Raw genomic sequence first — 24,423 nt, forward strand, 5'->3', positions numbered from 1 at the left:
AGACAACAGTTTGACCTTAGGGCAAGAAAAACTTTAACAAAAAGCTGTTACCCAGTGCCAGTGGTTTAGAGGTTTATATGGGGTTCACTGACCCACAATCATAACATGAGTAAAAAATAACTTGAATCACCTATATACCCCAGGATCATCTGGATCCATCAACATACAGTATATATTCTTAAAATATATACAGCTACACAATTACCTGGTGGATATGTAACACAGCCTCTCTAGTGTAAAATGGGTGATGATTTAACAGTGTGCAGCTTTGGGAGAGATGCTGAGGCAGGTGAATCATGAGAACGCTTAAATTAATCATAGAGGTGACACACAAAGCCATATTTCACATTTGAAATTAGCTTATCAATAATTCACTGCTATTGAAACAAGACTAAGTGTCCTTCATCTGCAAGGCCCCAGCAGTAAATGGGGGAAATTATACAAAAATGATTTATACTGTGCTGAAAAGTCAGAGTGTGGTTTAGCCTAAATAAACAGTGTGTGTGCGGAATCTGTAGTTTTGGTTGTGCACTGAGAGCGCACTGTGTGAGGACAGGGGCTTCAGGACATGCTAGATATAGCCAGATGTTGTGTCAAACACACCTGACACTATAGGAACAGTGGCTGTAGTGGGCTGCAGTCATCTTGTATGTACCTGTGATATTGCAGTGGGGCTGAGGAACAGGTATGAAACCTACCTCATAAAGCCCTTCAATCTGAGCAGCCCCAGTGGTAAAGCCTAGGTGGCTGATGCCATCATTGCAAACCTGATTGTTGAGTGGTATCTTGAGCTCAGTTTGAGCCAAGAGACAGGCTGCCTGAGTGACAACATGCAATCTGTTGATAGGCGCGCTTATCAGTCGTTTAACTCCAATTGCAGGAATGATGCATTATTGGAAGAGAGATTGCGGTTAGGGAGCTTTGCTGTGAAACTAAGGGGTGGCAGGTGTGAAAGCATCCACTGTGCTTGGTTCACAACTCACTGACATTCCAGTGATTAGCAAGTTGTGAGAGATTTTCATTAAAAGGTGGAAATAAAACTTATAAAATAACATTTTGTTAAACAACTAGAAAACATGAAGCTGTAAAAACCCCTATTGACTGCAAATGGAGGTGAAACTTTAAACCAGACAATAGAAAATAACGCTCCAATTTATAAGTATGAGATAATCAGAGAAATCTTGCATCGAGCCCATGCTTGACTTAGTATACTCTCTTATATACTTCAACTTGGTTAAACTGTTATGTGTTCTTAGTGTCCACGATGATATTTGATTCAGATCTGCTGGTATGGTTTGGTTAGTGCTGATGCGACATTATAGTGTTTGCATGTTTTTCGATTGATCTCGTCCTCACTCCATCCATCGCTATCTTTAATAATGTGATGAATGAGGGGAGGGCTGCTTCCAGTGTTTACTGGCCAATGGCATCTAGCTGGAGCTACCTCACTTTTTGAAACTGGTGTGAAAAAAAAGTATATTTCCACCTAGTTGTTTTACATTGATTGACAATTTAAATTCCTTTACACTTGTGTTCATTGTGGTCACAATCCATCGGTGACCACATGCAGTGGTGGTTTGTCTGATCAGATCAATCTGTCTTCAATTCAATCTTTTAAGATGCACTTACAGCCGTAGTGTCATCACACACTGCCAGAATGCAATCCAGTCACCCAAAATGCATTTTAATGTCCGGTGTAAATGGAGTAAATGTTTCATGACACCCAAGTGCACAGCATTTGTTCAACACCTGCACAACCTGTCTATAGTTTAATAAGTTAACTGTTTATCTATCAAAGCATCATTTCATTATCTACAATGCTCTATTATGAATAGCTAGGCAAACAGTGGAGTTAAGGTTTATTCTTTACACCATACAGTTCCCTTTTCTGTCTAACTTGGGACAAAGAAAATCTGGTAAATACAATTTGGTCAACATGTCATTTCTTGAGCTGGCAAATATTCCCTTTGACTGTGTTTTTTTTCTGTACAACTCTGGGCTATTATTGCATTTCTGTATCTCTGTCCCAGACAGCATCAATCACAAAAAGCCACCTGGCTCTCCAAATCACTGTTTCTTTCTTTTCTTATTCCCTCCAAGACCCGAGGATGTCTGTGCTGTTGGCACCAAAACAGGGGGAAGTGTGAGAGGAGCTGATGTTTAACGATGTGAAAGAGTTACGCCCACTCTTTAAAAAGACTAATAGAAATGTCTCTACAAATGACAGGACACGAGAGCAGGTTGAGCTATCAGTATTTCCAATCTGATGCAAGTCTGTGTTTTTTATCCTGTAACTTTAGCACTTTATTGGATTGATCTTGCCAAAAAATCAATGCATCTTCTGACTGGATTGACAATACTGTTTGTATGCTCTTCTCTCACATGGCTACCATTCATTTAGCCATTACAGTAGAAGCCTTTTCCTGCCAATTCATTTGACCTCCTGTCCCCAACGAATTTCTGTTAAACTGGTCATAATAGACATAATACAACACGTATGGAGAAAGTCTTTGTGTGCTACACAGAAAGTGATGGCAAAAATGTGTCACATTATAACCTCTTTTCATTCCATCTTGCTCTTGCACTGCTTTCCTCTCTGTCCACTCTGTGACCTGGCTGAGCGATGGGTGATTTTCTGGAGAAGCACTCAGCCAACAAAATGATCACACCAACAGACAGAGAGGAGCCACTTTTTAAAAAATGTGTGCGTTTGTGTGTTTGAGTGCATGTATTCATTTTGTGATGCTTTCTGTATTTTTCAAAGGTCCTTTGGATTGGGACTTTTGTCAAGCGTAACTCGTTTGTCTAGCACTCTTTTACTGGCCCTAAGACATGGCATTTGGGTTAATACATTTGAAACTACATAGGTTACAGGATCTAGATAATGGTAACGTTGGAGGTGGTAGTGATGGTTAATACAAGGGGAGAGGAAATCAATATAGCCAATGAGGGGTCCCCTTGAGGACAGGATATGTGTTTGTGTGTCAGTGCGTATGGACAGGGTCTTTTATCTGCAGAGAAAAGAAACAAATAACGTCTTTATCTTCTGATCAGTCTTCTTCCCCAACTGACTAAACTTAGCCTCCCTGTCAGAGCTCATGGCTGAGTGGCTCCAAAGAGCCACGGCTGTTTGTTTAAATGTAAAGGTAGTCAGGCCGAGCACGCTGCAGGGATCCACAGAGACAGATAGAGGCAGATGGGCTGATCCCACGGGAGGGGTACAAGGACAGGCCACATCAGCAAGACCTGCACCCTCTTTCTACATGTTATGGGATGTTTTCCCCCTCAGTTGAGAATAGTCCAAGTTTAAGAGATTTTTATTTTAGCCTTTTTTTTTTTTTTAAAGGTGCAACATGTAGCTATATTGAACTGGAGGTGCAATGTTCTCATACTGCTCTGTGCGATTAAGCAACCTCCATTCAGAACTATGTTAAAAAGATTTAAAAACCCTTTTAAAAAAGGGTAGGCAACCAGTCCTCTCTTTGATGGCCTTGTTTTTTATTCAATTATTTATCGCAAGAATATAAATCACGTCTCCAAAGTAAAAAAAAAAAAATCATATACTGTATATACCCAGAGCTGGGAGATGCACAACACTGCTATGGTCTTTATAGGAGCAGATGCTATAGGCTCCAAGAGCCACAAACGCTGCCTTGAAAAACAATAAGCAACAGATTAAAGACATATTAAACTGGGATAAATTTAGCCCATGTTCAAGGAATTATGTGATTAAAACGTGTAAAAAGGTATAGTCAGCAATTCTAATTCATTACATTTTATCCCAAATTTAGCAAACTAATGTAGTGCCTGTTCTAAACCCGTCTGTTTGGAATGGGCTGTTTCTTTGGCCTGTGGTAGTGCTGGTTGAATAGTTTCCTTCTAAAATTGTAAAAGTGACCTGCAGTCTTTGAGCTAAACAAGTAAACACTCCACTTCCTTTGGCCATTAGCAAAACACATGCCAAGTGTGAAGCCGATAAGATGAAAAGTTCTCAATATATGCAAGCCACATACAGACGTTTGTGGAATTAGTGTGTAGATATCTCCTCTGCTAGCTCTCTCTGTGTGTGTGTGTGTGTGTGTGTGTGTGTTAAAATAGTCTGGATCTGTAAATGTGAATCAAAGAAAGTGGCTTGAACCCAGCCTCGGATTACTATTGTAATGTATTCTTTCCAAATCAGCAATACAGGACGTTTGTGCTCGTGCAAAGGAAACAGTAAAGAAAAACAAAGAAGGGAAGGGGCAGGGAGAAAACTAAAACATGCTAATGTGCTCTATAACAACATGTGATTGGCAGCATGCTCTCAGGCAGTCCCCGAATGACAGACACGAATGACGGATTGGCAAAAAACCACAGATGCAGCGGCCCGTGGGATTTGTGAAAGGTAAATGATGTCTTGTCCTGATACTAAATTTTTCCAGTTTTTCTCCCCTTCTATTTAAAAAAAAAGCCATCTTTAATATTGAATTAGAGGGATATTAGAGTGGAGCTGATGATCATAAAAACGGCTGTTGCCGAGAGCAAGACTGACTTTATTTATTTATTAAGTCATATTTTTTACAGTTCCCCATAAAAATGCCTTTAATCAGCCCACATATAATTTAAAGACATGGGGGAATCAGGGAGCAGTTGAAGCGTTTTTGTGCGTGTGCGTGTGCACGTGCGTGTGAGTGTGTGTGTGTGTGTGTGTGTGAGAGAAAGGGCAGCTTGTATGCATGTTTGTGTGCATTTTGAGTGATAAATAACCATAAGCAGAGAAAGGAAGTGAGATCAACCTGCAGCATCCATCGACCTGTACAGCTTCATTAGCATCATGTAAACTGCTCCTGTACGAGGGAAATCAGCTGTGAAAAGGTACACATCTGCAACAACATTACAAAGCTGCATAATCCAATACTTAGCGGTGAATTTATGTAGCGGTGGAGAGGCTTTTTATAGCAGCTGGATTATGTTTGCATGCAGTCACTCACTGGTACAAGTGGTCTGATTTGAATTCACTGGGAGTAAGGGAAACATTCTTTGGTCAATTGCCCAGAAATAACATGGAGGGGAGAGATGGTGCGAAGGAGCGAGAAGAGATTTAGAAAAGAAACTCCCACAGAATATAGAGCCGAGCAACACACGAGAAATTCAACAGAGAAACTGAATGCGGACATGCAAATGTTTGTGTTTGGTGCCAACACTTGGGATTAAGGGTTGATTATGTTTTAATTAACCTGTGAGATGTTGACATGTCACTCAGAACAAGTCATTGTACCAAAAGGAACACATTTTTTCTACAACCACCTAAAAATGTGACTTCTGACACTTTGAGGTTTGACAAAGGCTTCTTCAGATGTACAGTTTCTGACATCAAGGGGCACAGTCACTGGTGTCCTCTCTCATTACCGTCTCAACTATGGGCCACAACAGTTTGCCCACAACACCAGAACCAGACTTCCAAGATCCTTAAAAAAAGAGACCATATCGCTAATTCTTTGTATCTTGTCACTCTTGAAAGTATTTTCATTTGGCTGATGATAACTGAACATTAATAGGCCTATTCCCCTAGTTTTGAAGTCCTTGTTCCGACTTGAGTGTGTCCATGTGTTTTGAAGCAGCAATGTAAAAAAAAACTAAAAAACATGGGCATTTCCAACGCTTTGTATTTGGGTTTAGAGCGTTTAGACAACACCTTGACACCTATTTCCAGTATTTGCATAGTAACAAATAGATAAGAAAGAGGATCAGGTGTGACAGGAGTATAAATTATTTAAAACACATGCAAGGTTTAAAAACAACAACTCTGTATTGGCTAAAAATGATGATGTTAGGCGCTTGTGAGAGATGGACATAAAGCTTGCAAGTTGCAAAAATGTAACATTTGATAAGTTAACAGTTGAAGCTACTATTAGTGCTGATTATAAAATGATGTTAATTGGTTTATGATGACGTCAGCAACTTGGCAAAGTCAGCGGACCTTCTGAGTTATTGTTCCGACTTCAAATTAAATTTTCAAGTGACTTTTAAAAGTCAGTCATTCATTTCATTTTAACACCACTTATGTACAATAATACTGAAAAAGCCAGCATGGTATTTATGTGAGCAGAAGCATGGCTATTGCTAGGATTAGTTAACTTTAAGCCTCGCCTTTTGATCAAATCATTTCCATATGCCAATTGAACAACTGTTCAATCATTTATTATTTTAAGTTGACATATAATAACCTATATTCAGTTGCCATTATTCCTCCACTACAGAAGGATTATATAGTTTTGATTGGCACAATGTCAGAGAAAGCCTGCGTTCCCCTGCCACTTAGAAGAATGGATGAATATGTTTTTGAATGTCTTTCCCCTGTGCAGGGTTTTCTGAACTCTATAGTGGTGGCACCAGACGTGGCCTGTAATAAGGAGTCTCTCTTAATATCAGAAGAAATTATTTATTTTCTTGATTATATATATTTGCTGTGTAAAGCTCCTGGGAAAACACATAGTGATGCTATGTCACAAAGAAAATGCCACATACATACATCTAGTAACTACATTGATAGCAGGATTAGATGTGCAGGTTTCAGCTCAGCAGGTGATTGATTGGTTGAGCTTATTATATGTTCGCTTCACAATTAAACAAAAAAAAAATCAGAGCAGCACATTGCAGTGCTGGAAAAAAAAAAAAGAGTTGCCTGCACTGCTGTGGTTACGAAGTCTGTATAATCTGCAAAGCATCACATCATAAGAATACAGCACAACAGTTAAAAGTCACCTTTTATTTTAATTTGTTAGCCTTTCAATCCAAAAGGTGATTTGCTTTTTCAGGTCACAATTTTTCTGGATCATTTCTATTGTTTGTCTCAATACCTTCTAATTACAATTACAGCCGAAACCCTTTGGTTTTGAAGCTTTATTTAAATAAACATATCTTTATTTGTCCGTGTCAATTATCACACCTATAAATATGTAACAGCACCGAGTGTTTGAAGAAAATGACCAAGAGGAGCCAGACTTTCTCATCTCAGCAACATCACATGGGATTCGATACACTGCTGTTTTGAATAGATACCCTCCTCTCTGCTTGTATCTCTGTGTGCCCTTGTTTTCCAGTCTTTTGTGCGTTTTGACCTCATTGTGAACTCTGTACCACTGAATCTCCTTGGTCAGGTAATCTAGGTCCACTGCGCTCTATATCAACGTCTCGTCCTATCTGTAGCCTCGGGTATGGGGTATCGCAAGGGCTCTGCTTGATGTCTCAGGTGCCCCCCTCTCAACACACAGACATATACACATAGACACAAACACACACACACAACAGAAATGTACATGCTTCCTGCCCAATGCATAATTCACAGACTTCAACCAATTGCACACACATCTGACAACATATGAATATGTTGACTGCCTTTCTCCTGCACTATGACCCCAGGGGCCTTTTTTTCTCATGCATTATTCCAGTGCTTGAAGAATGACAGTGGTTACTCCCCAAAGTACAGTGTGTGTGTGTGTGTGTGTGTGTGTGTGTGTGGGTGTGTGTGGGTGTGTGTGTGTGGGTGCGCATTTTAACTCATCACTACTATCTCTGACTTTCAGCAGTGACCACATAGCCAGGGTATTCTTATTAAAGGGCTCCCTTCTGCTAAGGAACACTGATAGGATTGTGGTGTGTGATGATCGTAGAGCACTGGGACCTGTATTAGTATGCAGACATTTTTTGTCGCAACTGTAATTGCGAGAGAGAAAAAGATGAGAGGCCAAGAAGATGGCAGGAAGATCAGCCTAGTAGAAAATATAAGCAATTAGAATAAATATTCCATAATAATTTAAAGAAAAATTCCACATAATATCCTCCAAAAACTTTTAATCAACTCGTTGGGATGTGTCACTTTACAGCATATATATCTATATTAGCTGTTCTGGTCAATAATATAAGTTATCCCGTCCGATATGTGATGTTTTGACAATTGACGACTATTAGATTACACTGAGCTCGGTATTTAGAATACAATCACAGTTTACATGTATTATGTGTGAATTGGAAGGCTTCATATTGGTGCATTGCAGAGTGGTATTTCTATGGTATACTTATATAATTTTATGCTTGCAGATAGTGTAAATTCCACTCCTGTGTACTGTAGCACTAGATATTGCGAGTATGGGAGATACCAGTAGTCAACATAGGACAAAATATTTACATAAACCATCCCACTGATCTCAAACATCCTCCCTGAAGCCAGATTGCAATTTGAGCTTTATCTCAAACGCAACTGAACTGATCTGAACTAAATGTGAAAGTGACATAAAGAAATACAAACAGATCCGAGTCCTTACAGAGAAACCGCAGCACTACTGGGTTCCATTTGCAATCACTCTATGTAGCTCTGCAGCAGAGAAGAGCGGGGACACAGAGATAAGAAGCCAAAGAACTGCATGTAGGTAGAAGACTGATGTGAACAAGATGTAAAAAAAAAGATAACTTTAGTTTATTATAGTGAATTATACCTGAGGTTTACAGGGTTTAAGCTGTGCGCCTGTTGTATGGTGATAGAGGAGTAACAAGCACCGGCAGCAGTAATGACACTAATATAGAATGGCGACATGTATAATTATCTCCTGCGTGAAGTGATCATTACGCGGCAAGTGGTGTTTTCCACAACAGAGCAAATATCCCACCCAGGTATTTCCACCATTTTATTCCCCTTTCATCTGTTTTTATCTCAATTAGTGGAATGTGGCATTTTCAAATGAGCTTACATCTTGTTGATGAGACATGGCACAACTTATGTAGTGTTCAACAGGAGGAGTGTCAGGGAACTGTCTGTGTTTTCCCTTTGCTCAAGTAACAACATTTGGTAATAGAATTTTATTGATTCATTTGTAGCAACTCCAGCGATTTCGCCTAAGGTTTGTATTAGTAGTAGCTCTTAGCTGCCTAACACTTTTCTTATAAAGTAGCCGTGCTACAATCCAATAGCCCTACGCCTGCCAAAATCTCTCTTTAACGCAATGTCTCAATTTCCCTCCCCTCTCTTGCTTCCTCCTCTTTTTTCCTCTCCCCCTTTAACCTACCTTTTCTATAAGCTGAGTCCTGGGGGGCACAGAGGAAAGAGTGGAAGAAATGGGAGGGGGGAGAGGTCGAGTGCACAACTCAATTATACATCAAAGTACTTCTGTTGGGGACACAACAGAACAGGGAGCCAAGGAGGAGGTGGAGAGGACGATTGTTGGGGTTGAAAGGCTTCTCTTCGGATGAGGAGGGAGTTGACGGGCTCCGGTTATCGGCACTGGTTGATGACAACAGGGAAAACCTGACCTTGATAACTTTAGGGAGCGGACAGAGAAGACATATTGACTCTTCTCTCTCTTTCTGACACATGTCCAATAAAACAGAATAATACAACACACCAGAGCCTCATTTCACCGTAGGATATCTCAACTATTTTTTTTCTGTCCAGGCTTGCTAATGAACAAAGTTAAAAAACTACCAACTTCCCTGTAGGTGAACATGAAATTACAAACTCAGTATGTTCTGCTGTACTCCCTGAGGAAAGGAGAGGCTACCGCACATATTTCTGTACATTTCCCGAGTTCATTAAAAACAAGATAATGGTATAAATTACATAAATGTTTTAATGAAGAATGCCATGAGCTTTCCTTAAAGCTTGATTACTGCTTACATTTTGTGGGGTTTATTTACTTAACAGCTAATTTCCTTTTGTTTTAATGCTCATTAATAGTTTTAGAACATTCATCGAAATCATTCATTGAAAAGAAGGCTTGTTTTCACGAGGTTTCTTAAACTCCATAGCAAGATAGTGAAGTGCAGAAACAAGAAACACGTAGACCAGTTTAAATGAACACTGTGAAACAATTTAAACTGGCATAAGGCAGAAAGGACAACAAAAGAAAACAAACTGCAATGTAAATTGTATCTGAAAATATACAGAAATAATACAAAGTGATTAGCAATGTTGTAAAAACTAAGAAAATAACATGACATGATACTTTCTACACTGCTTCTTCTACGAGGACAGGGAATGTAATCTCTTGGCAAAAGTCCTTGCAATGACATACAGATTCCTGTGTACACATTGGCTCTGTACATTGCAGCGTGTTTTCAAAGATTCAGTCAGAAAACCCTAAAAAACATATTTAAAGTTGAAAGCAGCAATTCTCTGTGCAGCCTGTTAAACTGATGGTACAGTATCATCCTGGGAACCACAGTGTGACAGAACGACCAAAATCACCATCCTCAATCTCCTCAGCCAGTTGGGCGAGAGGGCTTGTTTGTTCTTCACGAGGAAAAGCCAAACGAGACACTGCAAGACAACGTCAGATAGACTGGAATGACAACCTGAAAATGAGGCAGGGATCTGACAGAGATGGGCTGCGAGTGGGAGCTTAAACATCTGTTTGTCACCTTAATTAGTTTGAGTTATTTGTTGAGGTTGTCATGTATGTCTGCTGTAACATAGCTCTGCAAAACCTGTGAATTGAGGTGCAAATTGAACAGTGTGGCTAGTGACAAAAAAATAAATAATTAAGTCGCACATTTAATTACCAGATGAATCCAATACAGTCATGCGTATTGTAATCTACAGCAAACTTTTGTATTACTCACTATGTATTGTGAAAAATAACTATGAGCCCTACTGGTACATTATTATACTGAACATTGAAAAATACCAACAAGAGGAGGGAAAAGTAGGTTGCCACAGTATTTCTTTTCCTGTTCGACTTTCTAATACTTCTCCATAATACATAATTTCTCTTTAATGCCTCTCTCCCTGCCATCTCGATTGTGGAAGTGACAGCCAAAATAGATTTGAGCAAATTGGAAAGGCTATAAAGCTCTATTAAGGAAAAATCGAGCCACGGTCTGAGGAACAGTGATGGGGAAAATCGAATGGGGAGGGAGGTGCATATTGAGACACCGAAGACAGAGGGAAAGAATCGTCATTTGCAGAATAAAGAATAAGAATTAAGGCATAATAATTTGCACAATGTCAAATGGAGTCGTGGTGAGGTTTAATGCACGACTTGTAGCTGAACACATTTTTTCAACATATTCATTTTTTCCCTCTTTCAACTGAACATTGTTCCCATAACCACGGCATCATACACACTGCAAAAAGCCCTGAGAGTTAGTGGTCTGTCTCCCCTCCTCTCTCCCACAGACATAAACACACAAACACAGGGATCTGCAGAATAGGGAAGGACTGACAAGATGCACAACTGTCTTCCATGCTCGCAAAACCTTGTCAGAATTCACAACTCTACCGAGGGAAGGAGAGCGCCAAAGGCGGGGTGGGGGTGGGGATGGAGAGGTGGGACCCACACACTTGAAAGAAAGGGAGAAAGGGAACGACAGGTTGATTTATTCAAAGAGTGAGGAGTGGGTGAATCAAACTTTAATGGCTTTGGGGAGTGCAAGCCGTTCTCTCTCCCCTTCAATCTTGCCCCTCTCGCTCACTCTTTCTCCCACCTTACCTTCCTTACTTCTCTCTCTCCCCTGCTCTCCCTCTCAGAAATACACTTTTCGATGGTCACTCACAAACAGGAGCCCTCCCGTTTTTGACAGACAAATCCACACCCATCTCTGCATAGCGCGCAAATCAAGGTGCTCTTCATGCTCAGTGGAATAAAGTAAATGACAGAAACATAAAGAGAGGAAGAGGATGCGATTTACCTTCATGAGTGGCAGCGTACGTAATGCACGGTGCTTGATGCGTTAACCCCTGGACTGGAAAGGATGTGCAGAGAAATTGTTCTACAAGCCCGACATCCTCTTTGACAACTAACTTAAGCAGCCATTTAACCTGAAAGGCTTGTTGAGGTCTACAAATTAATCCTTGTTCGTGAAAGTGAATGACAAGACTCACGCCTTAAAGAATGTACTCTCCACACATTAAAACAGGCTGCAGATGTGTAACACACGCACGCACACGCACAACCACCGGTAAAATGTGGAAACTGAAATTAGAGGACTGCTTCCGTTGGAAATATATGAGAACAAACAGCTGGTAAAACATCCCGGGCCTGTATCTAAATTGGCCATATGTACTCCCTTTGCACTGTGTAAAAAATGGTGTAGTTATCGTCTGAGTTAGATTAGTTTGTAGAGCATGATCATATATGTTCATCAGTAGCGTCAGAAACGGCCAGTTGATAAAAAAAAGTTCAAACCTCCGAACAGATTAGTGTTTCAACACTTATATACCACTTATTTTGAATTGAACTCATGATTTCATTATATGGTATAAAGATATGATGCAGAGGATCTTTTTCACATGACATGACAAACCGTATGTAGAAAATTCTTCAATAACGATCCCTTAAAAAAAAAAACCCACACAAATGTTGCTTCTAATTGGATCCTAAGCACTAAATCTATGTCGGAGAAAGTTATATATGGAGCCTGAGGTGAGTAAAATATTGACTGCTTCCCATTTAACCTTTTCACTTTATCCATCGTTTCCTCTCTTTCTCCCTAAATCCCTCCATCCCTCCCTATGGGGCTCAGGGTCTTAGTGTCAGGCAGAATTCTCTTTGAGGCCTGCGCCTGTCAACCAGCCAGCTCAGTAACCACTAGATTCAATTACACTACAGGAGAGACCAGGAGAGATGATACTGAAATCATCATTGGATAAATCCACCTTCTAGGAGGCAATGTGTGCATTTCTAAGTGTTTTGGGTTTCATCAAAAGGCTGTGTGTTTTTGGGCTTGTGTGCTTTGTAATTGAAGGGCGACTGTAGAAGTTAAGTCACAAAGACTTTACGACTGTAATTTCAAAATAAATATATTCCACTATAAATAAGACCAGAGAACCTTGCAACAACATCCATATAGTGTAGGTGCTGTCTAGGGCTAAAATATTTGTTTGTAACCTGGTAAACAAATAGCCTTTAAATGCTGTATCATGCTAAGATACGGGTCAGGAGGGGAGAAAAGATTAGGGACTGAATTTCAGCTTTCTAGGGAACAAAGGCAAAGAAGAAAGGGATATAACAAATTCATCTATGTCCTACCTGACAGAGACAGAGAGCACATCAAATAGCAGATGCCTTTGTTTTGCTGCCAGATCCCGCATAAACCACTAAACAGCTCATTCACAGGCGTAATAGGAGCTCTCAAATACCCTCTGCCAATATTATCTATAATATGAGTGCATGTGTGTGTGTGTGTGTGTGTGTGTGTGTGTGTGTGTGTGTGTGTGTGTGCGATGCTGTTACGCTAATCAAGTCAAAATTGTTTGGAGGACGCAACAGCCAAATTTTATGAGCTAACATGATGCTGGTTTGAATTTCGCTCTCATACATAACTGTCCTCATAGTGACTGTGAGGAGTTGATGCATACATATAATTATCCAACTAAAAAAGTCACAATCAATCCCAACAACAATAGGACAGACGTTTGTTCATGGTCGTATGCTATGCTAAGAGCACAAATAACTGTTTTAATATTAATTAATAAGATCAGATGGGCTCTTGTTTCTATGTTTCTATTGAGGAACAACTTAATGCAATTTTAGACATAAACTCAAGAAATTGTCGGGACAATTGTGTTCGCACTTTCTCCAGACTTTGCCTCTCACAGATGAAAAATGCAGCAGGAGATTCTCTGGGTCAAATGCGTTCATAACAACAGTAGAATCTCCAGAACGTTCAGGCGCCTGGTTAACGCTTGCAGGAGGCAGGACACGATGTATAAATTGCACCTCTGAGATCACGTGTTTTTGTTTACAGCACATCAACACTGGCGTCAGTCCTTACCAAAAGCTCTCAAATCTCATCATTCCGGGGTTAAAAAAAACAAAGCAACATCAGAAACTTTTTTTAGCTTCAAACCAGACTAAAGTGTCTTTCTTTCTCTAGTTGCTTGACTTTCAAATAAGGTGTTTACACCATGGGTAGCCATTTCTATAACGTCAGCAGGAGTTCATCACGGCTTTCTGTGGGTTAGAGAGGGACAGTGAGATATGGCTGATAGAAAATAGCAGCTGAGGAGGGATTTGCTCACTTGCCTGACAAACCTGATAGACAGTAAACAGATGTAGTTTTGATTTCTATCAGTTGGAGCCTCTTGCCTGTCTGCCAATAAATGTAATCCTTCTATGTGCTGCATTACAGCGCTGGTCTGAAGTCTGCTATACAATCTATGCATCTGTGTTATCAAAGGTAGGATTCCACTGCACTGCGTATCTACTACAGGACAGGGATGAATGAGGAGGAAAATGAGATGGAATTTAAATTCAAACATGCAAAATGTGGAGGAACTCAACCAAAAAACAACAGACTTATACCTTTCTAAGGTCATGGGAAAATGTCTACACTATATACACAATACATTTGAACAGGCAGTATATCCAACAAAAGCAAAAAGACTGTTTGCATGTGTAGAACAGAAATCAGCTGGAGTAACCAAGCGAGTTTAACAGAAACCGAAAGTTTGTGGTCAGGGGCAGCTATAAAACCACAGGAGATGGCACCTACTGGGCAGAGTTAGAGAAGTTGTGTTGGCATTTGATATCATCACAGAGGCCCTGGCAGACAGACGGACTGCCAGGGAGTGTGAGGGTCAGGCAGATGTATGTGAGGTGTGTGAGCGTTTTGGGGGGAAAGTTGTTCTTTAAAATCATTGATGGTACCACAGCTGATGAGACAGCAACTCTGTTTTCCACAGATTCTGACATTTAGCCAAACATTTTGAGTTGATCAACGGAGGGGGTTGCAGAATAGCTGACTACCTGTCGTGTTTAGGGAATATGAAAAACACTTCTCTGTCACTGCATCAGCTCATCCATTAATGGATTTTGGGTTGTGGCCCATCTGCTGTTCGATCAAAACATTATTTCTGGTGATTGTCGTTGCTCTTTGAATTCAATGTCTGCTGCTGGCTGCTCGAGTGTGTGGATGCTGTAAATCTGGCCAGCTCATTAGCATTGACAGAGGGAATGCTAGCAGCCCACCTGCTCCCCTTCACCTTCTTTATGACTCTACAAATTAAAACGACATTCATTTACACTCCACCCCCTCTCTCCACACTGTACTGCTCACGTTGCCACTCACATTGCTTCAACTGCTCTCTGTTGAGTTGTGTCAGACCCATATTGATACAACTCTGCCTGTAACTATTCTTTTTAAATCTCATTATTTGAAACCTTTGTCTTTCTGTCATTGTTCCTCTTTTACTTTAACTATCCTGTCATGCCATCAACCTCTCCAATCTTTTTCTCTGTGCACTAAAGTTCAGCAGCATTATCTAGTAGCGCTGATGGGCCTCTAACCCCCAGTTACTGGGGCATGTCCAGTGAGTGACAGCATGATTGAGTGATGTCGCAGCATGTTTGCTTCGCCTGCTGGAGGTCAGTTAGTGTCACAGAGGTAATGAGGCCATAAAAATGCAGGTAACGCAAGTTGTGGTAAACAAGATAAGATGGAGAAAAGCGTGGAGGTATAGGACAGGGTACAATGAGGAAGAATGAAAATGAGCAAAGTTCCCACACAGCTTTAAGTGGAAGAGGGGGAAGGCTTTAATGAAGAGCTTTCTTGTACAGAATGGACTGTGCTGCATTGTTATAACAACACAGAGTCATACAAATATGAATTAATCTGCAGTATCTCATTTATCAAGTAAGGCACACAAACAAATAAGTTCATAGAGATTTGTGATAAAAGACATCCCACCTGCATTAGTCTCACACTGTGCTCACATACACAAGCTTTGCATAATTTATTATGACTATGTTATGTCTCATTGTTACAGGCTGCAGCTGCTTCCAGTGTAAAGAAATGCTGTTGAATTACACTCACAGCTGTGTGTAGTGTTTGAGAGAATCAGATCTATTACCACATCCCACTGCCTCAAATAAAAAAGCTTAAATTTTATAAGCACTGAGAGAGCAGGACTGACATACGCAGTAATTCACTGAGTGATTCAAGGAAACTAGCAATATGTGAGTGACTAAGGGTCAAACACAGCTCAGTTTAATGGCTTTCTGGGGGCTAAACTGAAGCCCATTGTTTGCAGAGCTTGGAAAATCTGTATGTGGACTATAAGTGAGTCCCACACGACTGAGCCGTGGTTGCTCTGGCCTGAGAAAACCTTCCCTGGTGGGTGGTCTAAACATCCTCATCCAAACAGTCCTCCTTTCTCCCATTTATTTGCCTGACTTTATGGATTGAGAAGAGAAAAAGCCACTGGCTTTGAAGATTTGGTGAAGACTCAGAAAGGGGTTTGTGCTCAATATATACACAACAAGATATGTGGACGTGTGTCTGTTTGTGTGTGTGGATTTCAGCCCCTGTTTGAAGTCCTCCACTCCCCACTCTAGCAATTACTTCATATCAAGGATTAGATGAGCGAGAGGGCAAAGAGGAGAGAGAACGATGGAAATAAGTGAGAGCTGAGGAGGGAGGTAGAAGACTCACAGAGAGGACAGGGAAGAGGCAGAAACGAAGAGGAGAAAAGAGATTGAGGTCTCCACTGCAGTGAGTGTTTTTCTTCCCTATAAAGGAGTCCGTTCACGCTGAACATGAGCTGGAAGACAACTCCTCAAATCGTGGGAAGATCACAGCTGCAGAAAAAGCAGCTATTTCCAGGCCAGCAGAGACGGAAAGCAATATGAAAAGTTGATGATCAGTAGTAGTCGCTGTGCAATTACTACTGTTGCAACAGTCAAGATGGGAGGCATTTCATACATGCTTTTTCAGAGGCAAATGCTCGTTGCCCAAAGCCCATTGTAGTTGATTGTTTAGAGGGAAATACTCTGTCCTATATATGATTAATTTCATTTTTTTTTTTTTAAATGATGTGCGGAAAGAGATCGGGTACATTTATTAAAAGTGCATCCAAACCTCTGATTTGCACATTTAGCTAATACCTTGAATTAAATTGGTTAATAATAACTGTGTCATCCTTACCTCTGGGATGTGGACGGTGTAGGGCTGCCCATGGAAGGTTGGAGAATTATCATTCACGTCTCCAATCTGGATGTTTACCGTGTCTTTGACAACCTGAGGGAAGAGACACCAAGATAGAGGTGATCCAAGGCCACCTCCACTAGTTACCTGGCGGAGCACCGTAATCACTGGAAATGTGTATTAGCCACAGCAAGCCAAGATTCAAAGTGAAAGAAAACAGGACAAGTGTGTGACAGATCACCCACAGGGGAGAGTAGGTTGAATGTCAGTATATTTCAGCAACTAAACTGTGTGGAGTGAGACAGGTGTCAGAATGATTACATGTGAGAAACAAGAGAAATAAGGGTGAGAATGAAAGCGAGCGACTCAGAGAGAGATGGACTGAGAGAGAAGGTCTCTGTGTGACGTGTGGTCAGGCTATATCCAGGTGTCAGCGTGTGACTGGAGGTGTCATAACTGCGATCACAGTGCAAATCTGTCTCTTACCTCTTGAATGTCACTCACGTAGAACTCGACCTGCATCTCTGACTTGGTCTGGTGGAGACACATCAGCACAAACTTTGCATGAACACGAGCAGAGCAGAAAAGCAGAAAAGCAGAACAACACAGAAATGGCACACTGGCCTCACTTTCTACCTTTTTTTTTTAAATTGTCCTTTTCTTGTGTGTAGAGTTTTTTGTTTTGGTAATATGTAAGTGAGTGCAGTAGCTTGTCAGTATGCGTGTTTCTTTGCTGCTCTTACTTCACGGTCGAGCTGCTGTCGAAGCCAGACAACTCCATTGTCTGGGTTCACAGAGAAATACTTCATGGCCTCTTCTCCCGAAACCCCGTACATGAGGGGCTCCTGCTCAGGATCTGTTGCCTTCAGCTGGGCCACTGATGAACCTGCCAGACACAAGGTCAAAGGTTAGAGGTCAAGGCCACCATGTCTAACAAGAATCTGTTATGTGACCTCGTATTTATGAATTGAGAGAGCTCACACTGTTACTGCGCATCCACTCAAATGCAATATTTTCTACAGTCCCATTAATCGAAGTGAGCCACATAAAAAGATATATCAGCATCATAAAAACACATCACTGCATTTTCTACATTTAAGAACTTGTATTGGATAAAACCTTTTTTTCTGTCACTGCAAATGCCACTTGGTTGGTTCTTAAATGAAATGCCAGTAATTGGCTACTCAGAATTCACAATTTAATTATTTGAAGTGTATAAAGATTACCTATTAAATATACACATATGGAGAATATAACAGATGTGCAGAATTTTCACAGGTGTCAAAGGCACCTCTGACAACCTCGTCTTTCAGGAAATAATTAGAAAGAGAGATGTCATAACTATAAAAACATACACCTACAGGACAGCAGTGTAACACACATCATCGTCAAAGTGTGGACTCTTATGTTGAGGATGAAAACAGTGTAAAAACACACAAACGCAGGGCACATTCTAACAGACCCGCATGTGAAAGGGTTGAGGAGTAAAGAGTTTTTAATTGGAGCAGCAGAGGTTCACAGGCTTCATTCATCACAGACACTAGAGCTCAGACAGGCTGGCTAATCAAAGGCAGAGGTGAAGTGGCATCAGGCTGGCTAATCCAACATGCTGGACAGATGTGTCGAGAAGGGCGAGGCTGAGGTTATAGGAACCACATAGAGGACAGCGTCAAGACCCAGCGACCCACAGGGACAAGGCTCATTACTGGCCGGGGTGAAACTGCTCAAGCAGGGTACTGTAAAGGACCGAGGGGAGGAATTGGTATAATCACACACAATGGATGTTATAAATATGTATATATTCTCTTTTCCATCCACAAAAGATTAACATTCAGACAGCTTAAATATGGACGTAGATCCCTAAACCCTGACTCTTAGGGCGGTTTCTTGACCAAGGTCCAAACCAAGGTTCAAGGTTATTTTTGGTTTTACATTGTAATTTAGGGAGTTAATTGATTGGTTTGAAGATGGCCGGTCGGTTTTAAGTTTGCATGTTGTATATCCGGCTATCGTATTTGCTAACTTTTGGTTTTGAGTCTGCATGTTTTATATTCGGCTATTGTATTTGATAATTTGTTTGAATAAAGTGCATAGAAAAAAAAGTAGTCTTTCCCTTTGAATGGAGAAAATGAATGAACCGTTACGCGCCATTAATTTTATTGCCACTGTAATATCATTATGGTATTACTAACAGTAAAATTAAAATCCCCCTTCTGCAGCTTTTTCTTCTTCTATTGTTTAATGTCTTAAATTCCTGCAATTGGTCCGGAAGTCCAAAAAATCCCCCAAAAAATGAGTTATACTGCAAATGATCAGAACCATGTTTCACTTGATCTAGAAAAAACATTTGGTCGGTTGGTCCAGACAGTGGACTGAGGCCCCTTTCACACCTGCTATATTGTTTGGACTTAACTGGAAAGTCAGAAGGTTCGACACACACTAAAACAGTTAACATTCATATTAATAAATCATTTTATACACGTTCAAAACCATGACGACGACTGTTTTGGTTTTTACAGAGGTGTGAATGTGAATTTGAATACAATTGTCTGTGTACACAGATCATACACACATGCAACGATTGCAGGTTAACTAACACAGCGCGCACACACACACACACACACACACACACACACACACACACACACACACACACACACACACACACACACACACACACACACACACACACACACACACACACACACACACACACACACACACACACACACACCTCTCTCTCTCTCTCTCTCTCCCTCCCTCCCTCCCTTCAGGAACTCGTCAGACAACAGAGGTGAAGCCAAACTAAATCAAGCCTGTCAGTTGCGCTCCAAACTGCTAAACACAACGACCAATTAGGCTTCACAATCACACACCCCTCTCATTTTATTAATACACCCCATTTTCCTATGAAAGGGTGGAAAAAATGACTAATTAATATAACGATTTATGAACCCCTCTCATTGCGTCTAATGAGATTTATGCAAATTTAGCTGCCTTCAATATGAGTTATAATTTGGTTGAAGACAGTGCAAATTACGCATTTTACCTCATAGTCATCAATAATAACAGATTTTTTTCCTCCTCCTTCTGGCCCTTTCCACTGTGGAGGAATTGTCTACTCCATGTGTGCAGACATACATTTGAGTGAAGGAATAAATGGTCATTTTAGACTAAACACTATATATGGGAGTCGCAGTCTTGTGGAAGATTAACTCCTACTTTGGAAAAGACCAAGTCATTAGGCATATGAGTTAGATTCTGCTCAGATTAAAAGTATGCAGTATGGAGAGCTGCAGATGTGCTGGACCGAACACTAGTTTATCTACACCAGTCAGAGTGCAACTGTGACTTTAGATGGAGATGTGGTATTGCTCTATGTGTAGGAATTCCATTTAATTTATTGTTTTTTAGTGTTTCAAATTCCGTCAGGTTTAATTTCATCATTTTTTTAGTTTCCCCAAAGTTAAACGCAAACAGAGCCAAATTGATGAGAATATGTAAATAAATTAGGTAATTTGTCCTTAAATATGGAAATGTCTAGCCTATGACACACCTTAGGCATTACTGTCAGGAAAAAACAATAAATCTGTGCATTTTGGTGAGGTGTAAAATATGTTAATGAAAAAAATGATAGGGTTTGACTCCTGAACAGCATTAATGAATGATGAATGAATAATGTCATGTTAAAACTGTGGTTTCAAATCTGTTTTGGACTCTTCAGAAGTTCAGGCTCACAACATCTTAAAACTATGCTTTCACATTTTTGATAGATGTGTATTTTTCACTGTATTTGTATAAATGACAAGAGTTCAGTACTCAATTTGATCTTATGATTTAAGCCAGTATTTGGTTTGGGGCAGCACAATTTTAGTTTTAGGGTAAGAATTCGGGAATTTGGGGAAAATGTAAGATCCGGGTAAACATAAGGGCACAGAGTGCTGAGTTTTTGTGTGTGTGTGTGTCCTCTCATGCTTATCTGTAACTCTGTGACACCGAGCCCTTTCCACTGACAAATGATACTATTTAGCAGCAAGTGATGCCAGTATTACTGTTATGAATGATACAGTGCACATTAACATTGCCCCTCCCCATCTCCTCTACTTTGCACCACTGCGCTCATGACAAGAGCGATGGGCTCGAGGAATCATCTTTCTACCTCAGATTTTTCTCTCCCATTGTCCCTCGAACCTCTTATTCTCGCAGAAAACTCAAACACTGCATCCTTGATGTTCCCTCTGTTTTCAGACAGTAAGGTCAAACCAGAGCGAAACAAAACTGCACCCATGACAACATCTGTTAACAGAACCAGACCATCTGCCTACTGTACTGGTCTTAAATGGTTAGAGAGAGCGTAGAGTGAGCCAAAAGTAAAAACATGAGGCAAAGCTGAATGAGAGTCAATTTAAACTACAATCATCACCTCTTGGTTGTATGTCTCCATCATCAGTGAAGGAAATATAATCACAACCTTCCCTTCTGTTCCAGGGTTATCATATCAGGGTTTATGCAGGTTTACACAAGTTCAATGTGAGACTTCAGGCCATATATAATGACATTTAAGACCTATGTCAAATGTCAGAGTCTTGGAATTACTTACACTTTCCCATAAATGAAAATAAGGTGAAGTAGCCGAGCAGAGAAAAACCCTTAAAACACCACTAGATCTCTCAAACTCCAGAAAGAGACAGCAGTCTTTACAACAGCCAAGCAGAGTGCACTAGTGTTTGATCCATTATCAATTCCACGTCGGCCTTGTTTTGTAGTTTTAACACAGTGTACTAATAGATGTATCGTTCACTAAGAAATTTCAAAACCCAGTACTTAACATTTTAACGTATTTAAAATGCCTACAATTCTGATAAAAATGTTTTAGACTTTTGACTTTTAAGACCCTTTGGAAACCCTGTATGTTGAATAATGGCCAGAAATAAGTTTTTGCAGAACATCATGATGTCACAGTGAAGCTAACCTCTGACCTTTTGGATATAAAAAATAGCCACTTCATAATTGACTGAGATGCATTCATGAGACTGCAGGGACAGACAGGTGGCTAGAGATGAGTTAATAAATACACTTTATTTTCCAAAACACTGAAGAAAAAAACACTGCAGTTCACCGTGCCCATGTTGAAAAAAAGCTCTGCCATAAAACATTATGTGACAAAGCATGGAGAGGCAGAAGACTGAGAGTGAGGGGGAGGAGAAGAAGAAGAAAAGTAAAAAGACTAGCTAACCTATACACAGCAGCAGCCACATGCTTTTCTCAGCCCAACCTTTTAGGAAAGGCACGGGGCCAATGGGGCCGCTAAATCAGTCGCTGGAAGACATCAATCCCTGCTGGATCAATAGGAGTCGCGCGTGTGAGACGAGGACTAGGCTCAGCCCTGCCCTGGGGCCTCGGGCTTGAGAAAGAACAGGGGCTATAGGCCAAAGCCCTGTTCATTATGTTGGTGACATCTCCAGACCTCTCGTTCATCCAAGCACTGATTCAGGGGGACAGGCATTGTCAGGACTGCAATTTCAGGCATGTTGTGAATTATAGCTTTGAATTTTATGGTACACAGAGGCTTAATGGGTATATGGGCAGTGTTCAGTACGCTGTCAAGCAAAGCATTACACGAAAAAAAAGAAGAAAAAAAATGAGGCCACCTCAAGACAAAGATTGACCGAGAGAATCTTGATCTTTACCTGCTCTGAATAAATACTTGATGAATTGTCTCGAGAAAGGGCTCAAGCCTGAGTCTGATGAGTCAGTGCGGTGCCACTCATGTTACCACACTGTCCATCCACTGACAAAGAGAGCCTTCAAACACATCAGCAACGCCAAGCTGAAGCCACGCTGCCTCACATCAATCACTCTCATCAAAAATTCACGCAGGCAATACTGTCTTCTGCTAACTGGCAGCATGAGCTCACTCAGTACACTGTCTGTATTTTGTCCCCTACTTTAAAGTGTATTGTCATGTGAAGAGAAATTTTACAGTATAAACTCTGTGGTGAGAAGCAGTAATGGAAAGCCTTCACATCTGTCACAGATGAGTTGTGATTATAAGACTGTGACTCTGTAAGCATAATGCTGTATACGTTTCATCATCTGATCCATTAGGTTTGGGATAACAGCCACGGCGCTAAAGAGTGAGCAAACAAATCCCCGTCCTGCTAATTGACCGTGTGCAATAACAGATTCCGTTTGTGAAGTACTGTGTTGGCATCTGTTTGAATCCATGCACTGAAAGATTGATGCAGTCAAACTGGTTGACAATGGTGCATTCTCGTGAAGAAATGCGATTTAAGTTTGTTAAAGTGAGAAACAAGAATATAGCTGTTAAAGTTGTTCACAGTGCAAACATCAAATTAAACAAACATCAAATTAAACTATTAAGATACAAGGCGGAAGTGAACTATACTCGCCAATTAATGGATGAAGGGACAAACTATATGAAGGATATTTGTATTGATCAAGCAGGATGCAGCTCTGAGACAAAATCCTCCGAAGTCAGACCCATATAGGGCCCCAACTGCTTCAGCTGTTCAGACGTGGCTCATATGAAGCACTTTGAGGGTAATTTATGAGTGAGATTCCATCAGGAATTTAAGTCACTCTTTCAGGCTCATCCTTTTAAGAGATCTCTTGGGGGCACATGCATTAACTTCCTCACCCTCACTTCCACTCAAACACACAATAAATTAAACTTTATTCTCTTCCTTTAGAAATAAGATGGAAATGAGTTGAAATCATCTCATCGCTGCCTTCGCTGCCCACGGAGCTATGTGCTGCGTTAATGTCAAGACAATCAGGTTGCTTCTGGGAAGCCAGTTGGACGTGGAAATAAACCCAACAGATCTACCTGGAATAACAATAGACCAGTGGCAGGTAACTGAGTGCTTGGACCCCTATTTCCATACAAAGAGAGGTGTATGTGTTCAGGGGGCATCTTTAATAGCTGAGAAGAGGATGCATGCAGATAGGATATTTCTCTGTAGGATGAAGGCAGCCGTGGAGACTGACAGTAAACCGTTTTTCCTCAGGGAGGTCAGTTAGACAGCCAGCAATAAAAGAAAAGATGGAAAGAGAGATTATGTTTATGGTCCGATTATGTTTTCAAGCCTTTTTGCTATGAATAAAAAAATGCCATTTCTTAAAACTGGCAAAACTGTTGCAGATGAGTACAATTGACCGACTAAATGAGGTGCAAATTACAATTATGATCTTCAAATGACATTATATAGGTATGTTATAAAAAGCCAATTCATCACATAGAAATCATTAGATTTTACTGGCTACTTTGAAATAAGTCATTTACCCTTTTCTATCAAATGTTCCTCTCATTTAACCTCTCTTTATTTCTGACTGGCCTTCTCTCCTTTGTGTGTGTGTGTGTGTGTGTGTGTGTGTGTGTGTGTGTGTGTGTGTGTGTGTGTGTGTGTGTGTGTGTGTGTGTGTGTGTGTGTGTGTGTATGACATCATGACATCAATAACTGTGATGGGGAAGAGAGCCAAAGACAAATAGTGCCTGGAGTCTGG

At 40.6% G+C, this 24,423-nt stretch overlaps 1 protein-coding gene across 1 annotated transcript in view; it reads right to left on the minus strand.

The window, feature by feature from the left end:
* cdh23 (cadherin-related 23) overlaps positions 1 to 24,423 on the minus strand; it is a 158,673-nt gene that overhangs the window by 101,808 nt on the left and 32,442 nt on the right. The window contains exons 4-6 of the mRNA XM_047342361.1: positions 17,640 to 17,782; positions 17,383 to 17,430; positions 16,897 to 16,989 (exon numbers count right to left, since the gene is read on the minus strand). Coding sequence (XP_047198317.1) covers positions 16,897 to 16,989; positions 17,383 to 17,430; positions 17,640 to 17,782 — 284 coding nt within the window. The remainder of the gene's footprint in view (positions 1 to 16,896; positions 16,990 to 17,382; positions 17,431 to 17,639; positions 17,783 to 24,423) is intronic.

Source organism: Hippoglossus stenolepis, chromosome 12, assembly GCF_022539355.2.
Source record: "Hippoglossus stenolepis isolate QCI-W04-F060 chromosome 12, HSTE1.2, whole genome shotgun sequence".
Taxonomy (NCBI): Eukaryota; Metazoa; Chordata; class Actinopteri; order Pleuronectiformes; family Pleuronectidae; genus Hippoglossus; species Hippoglossus stenolepis.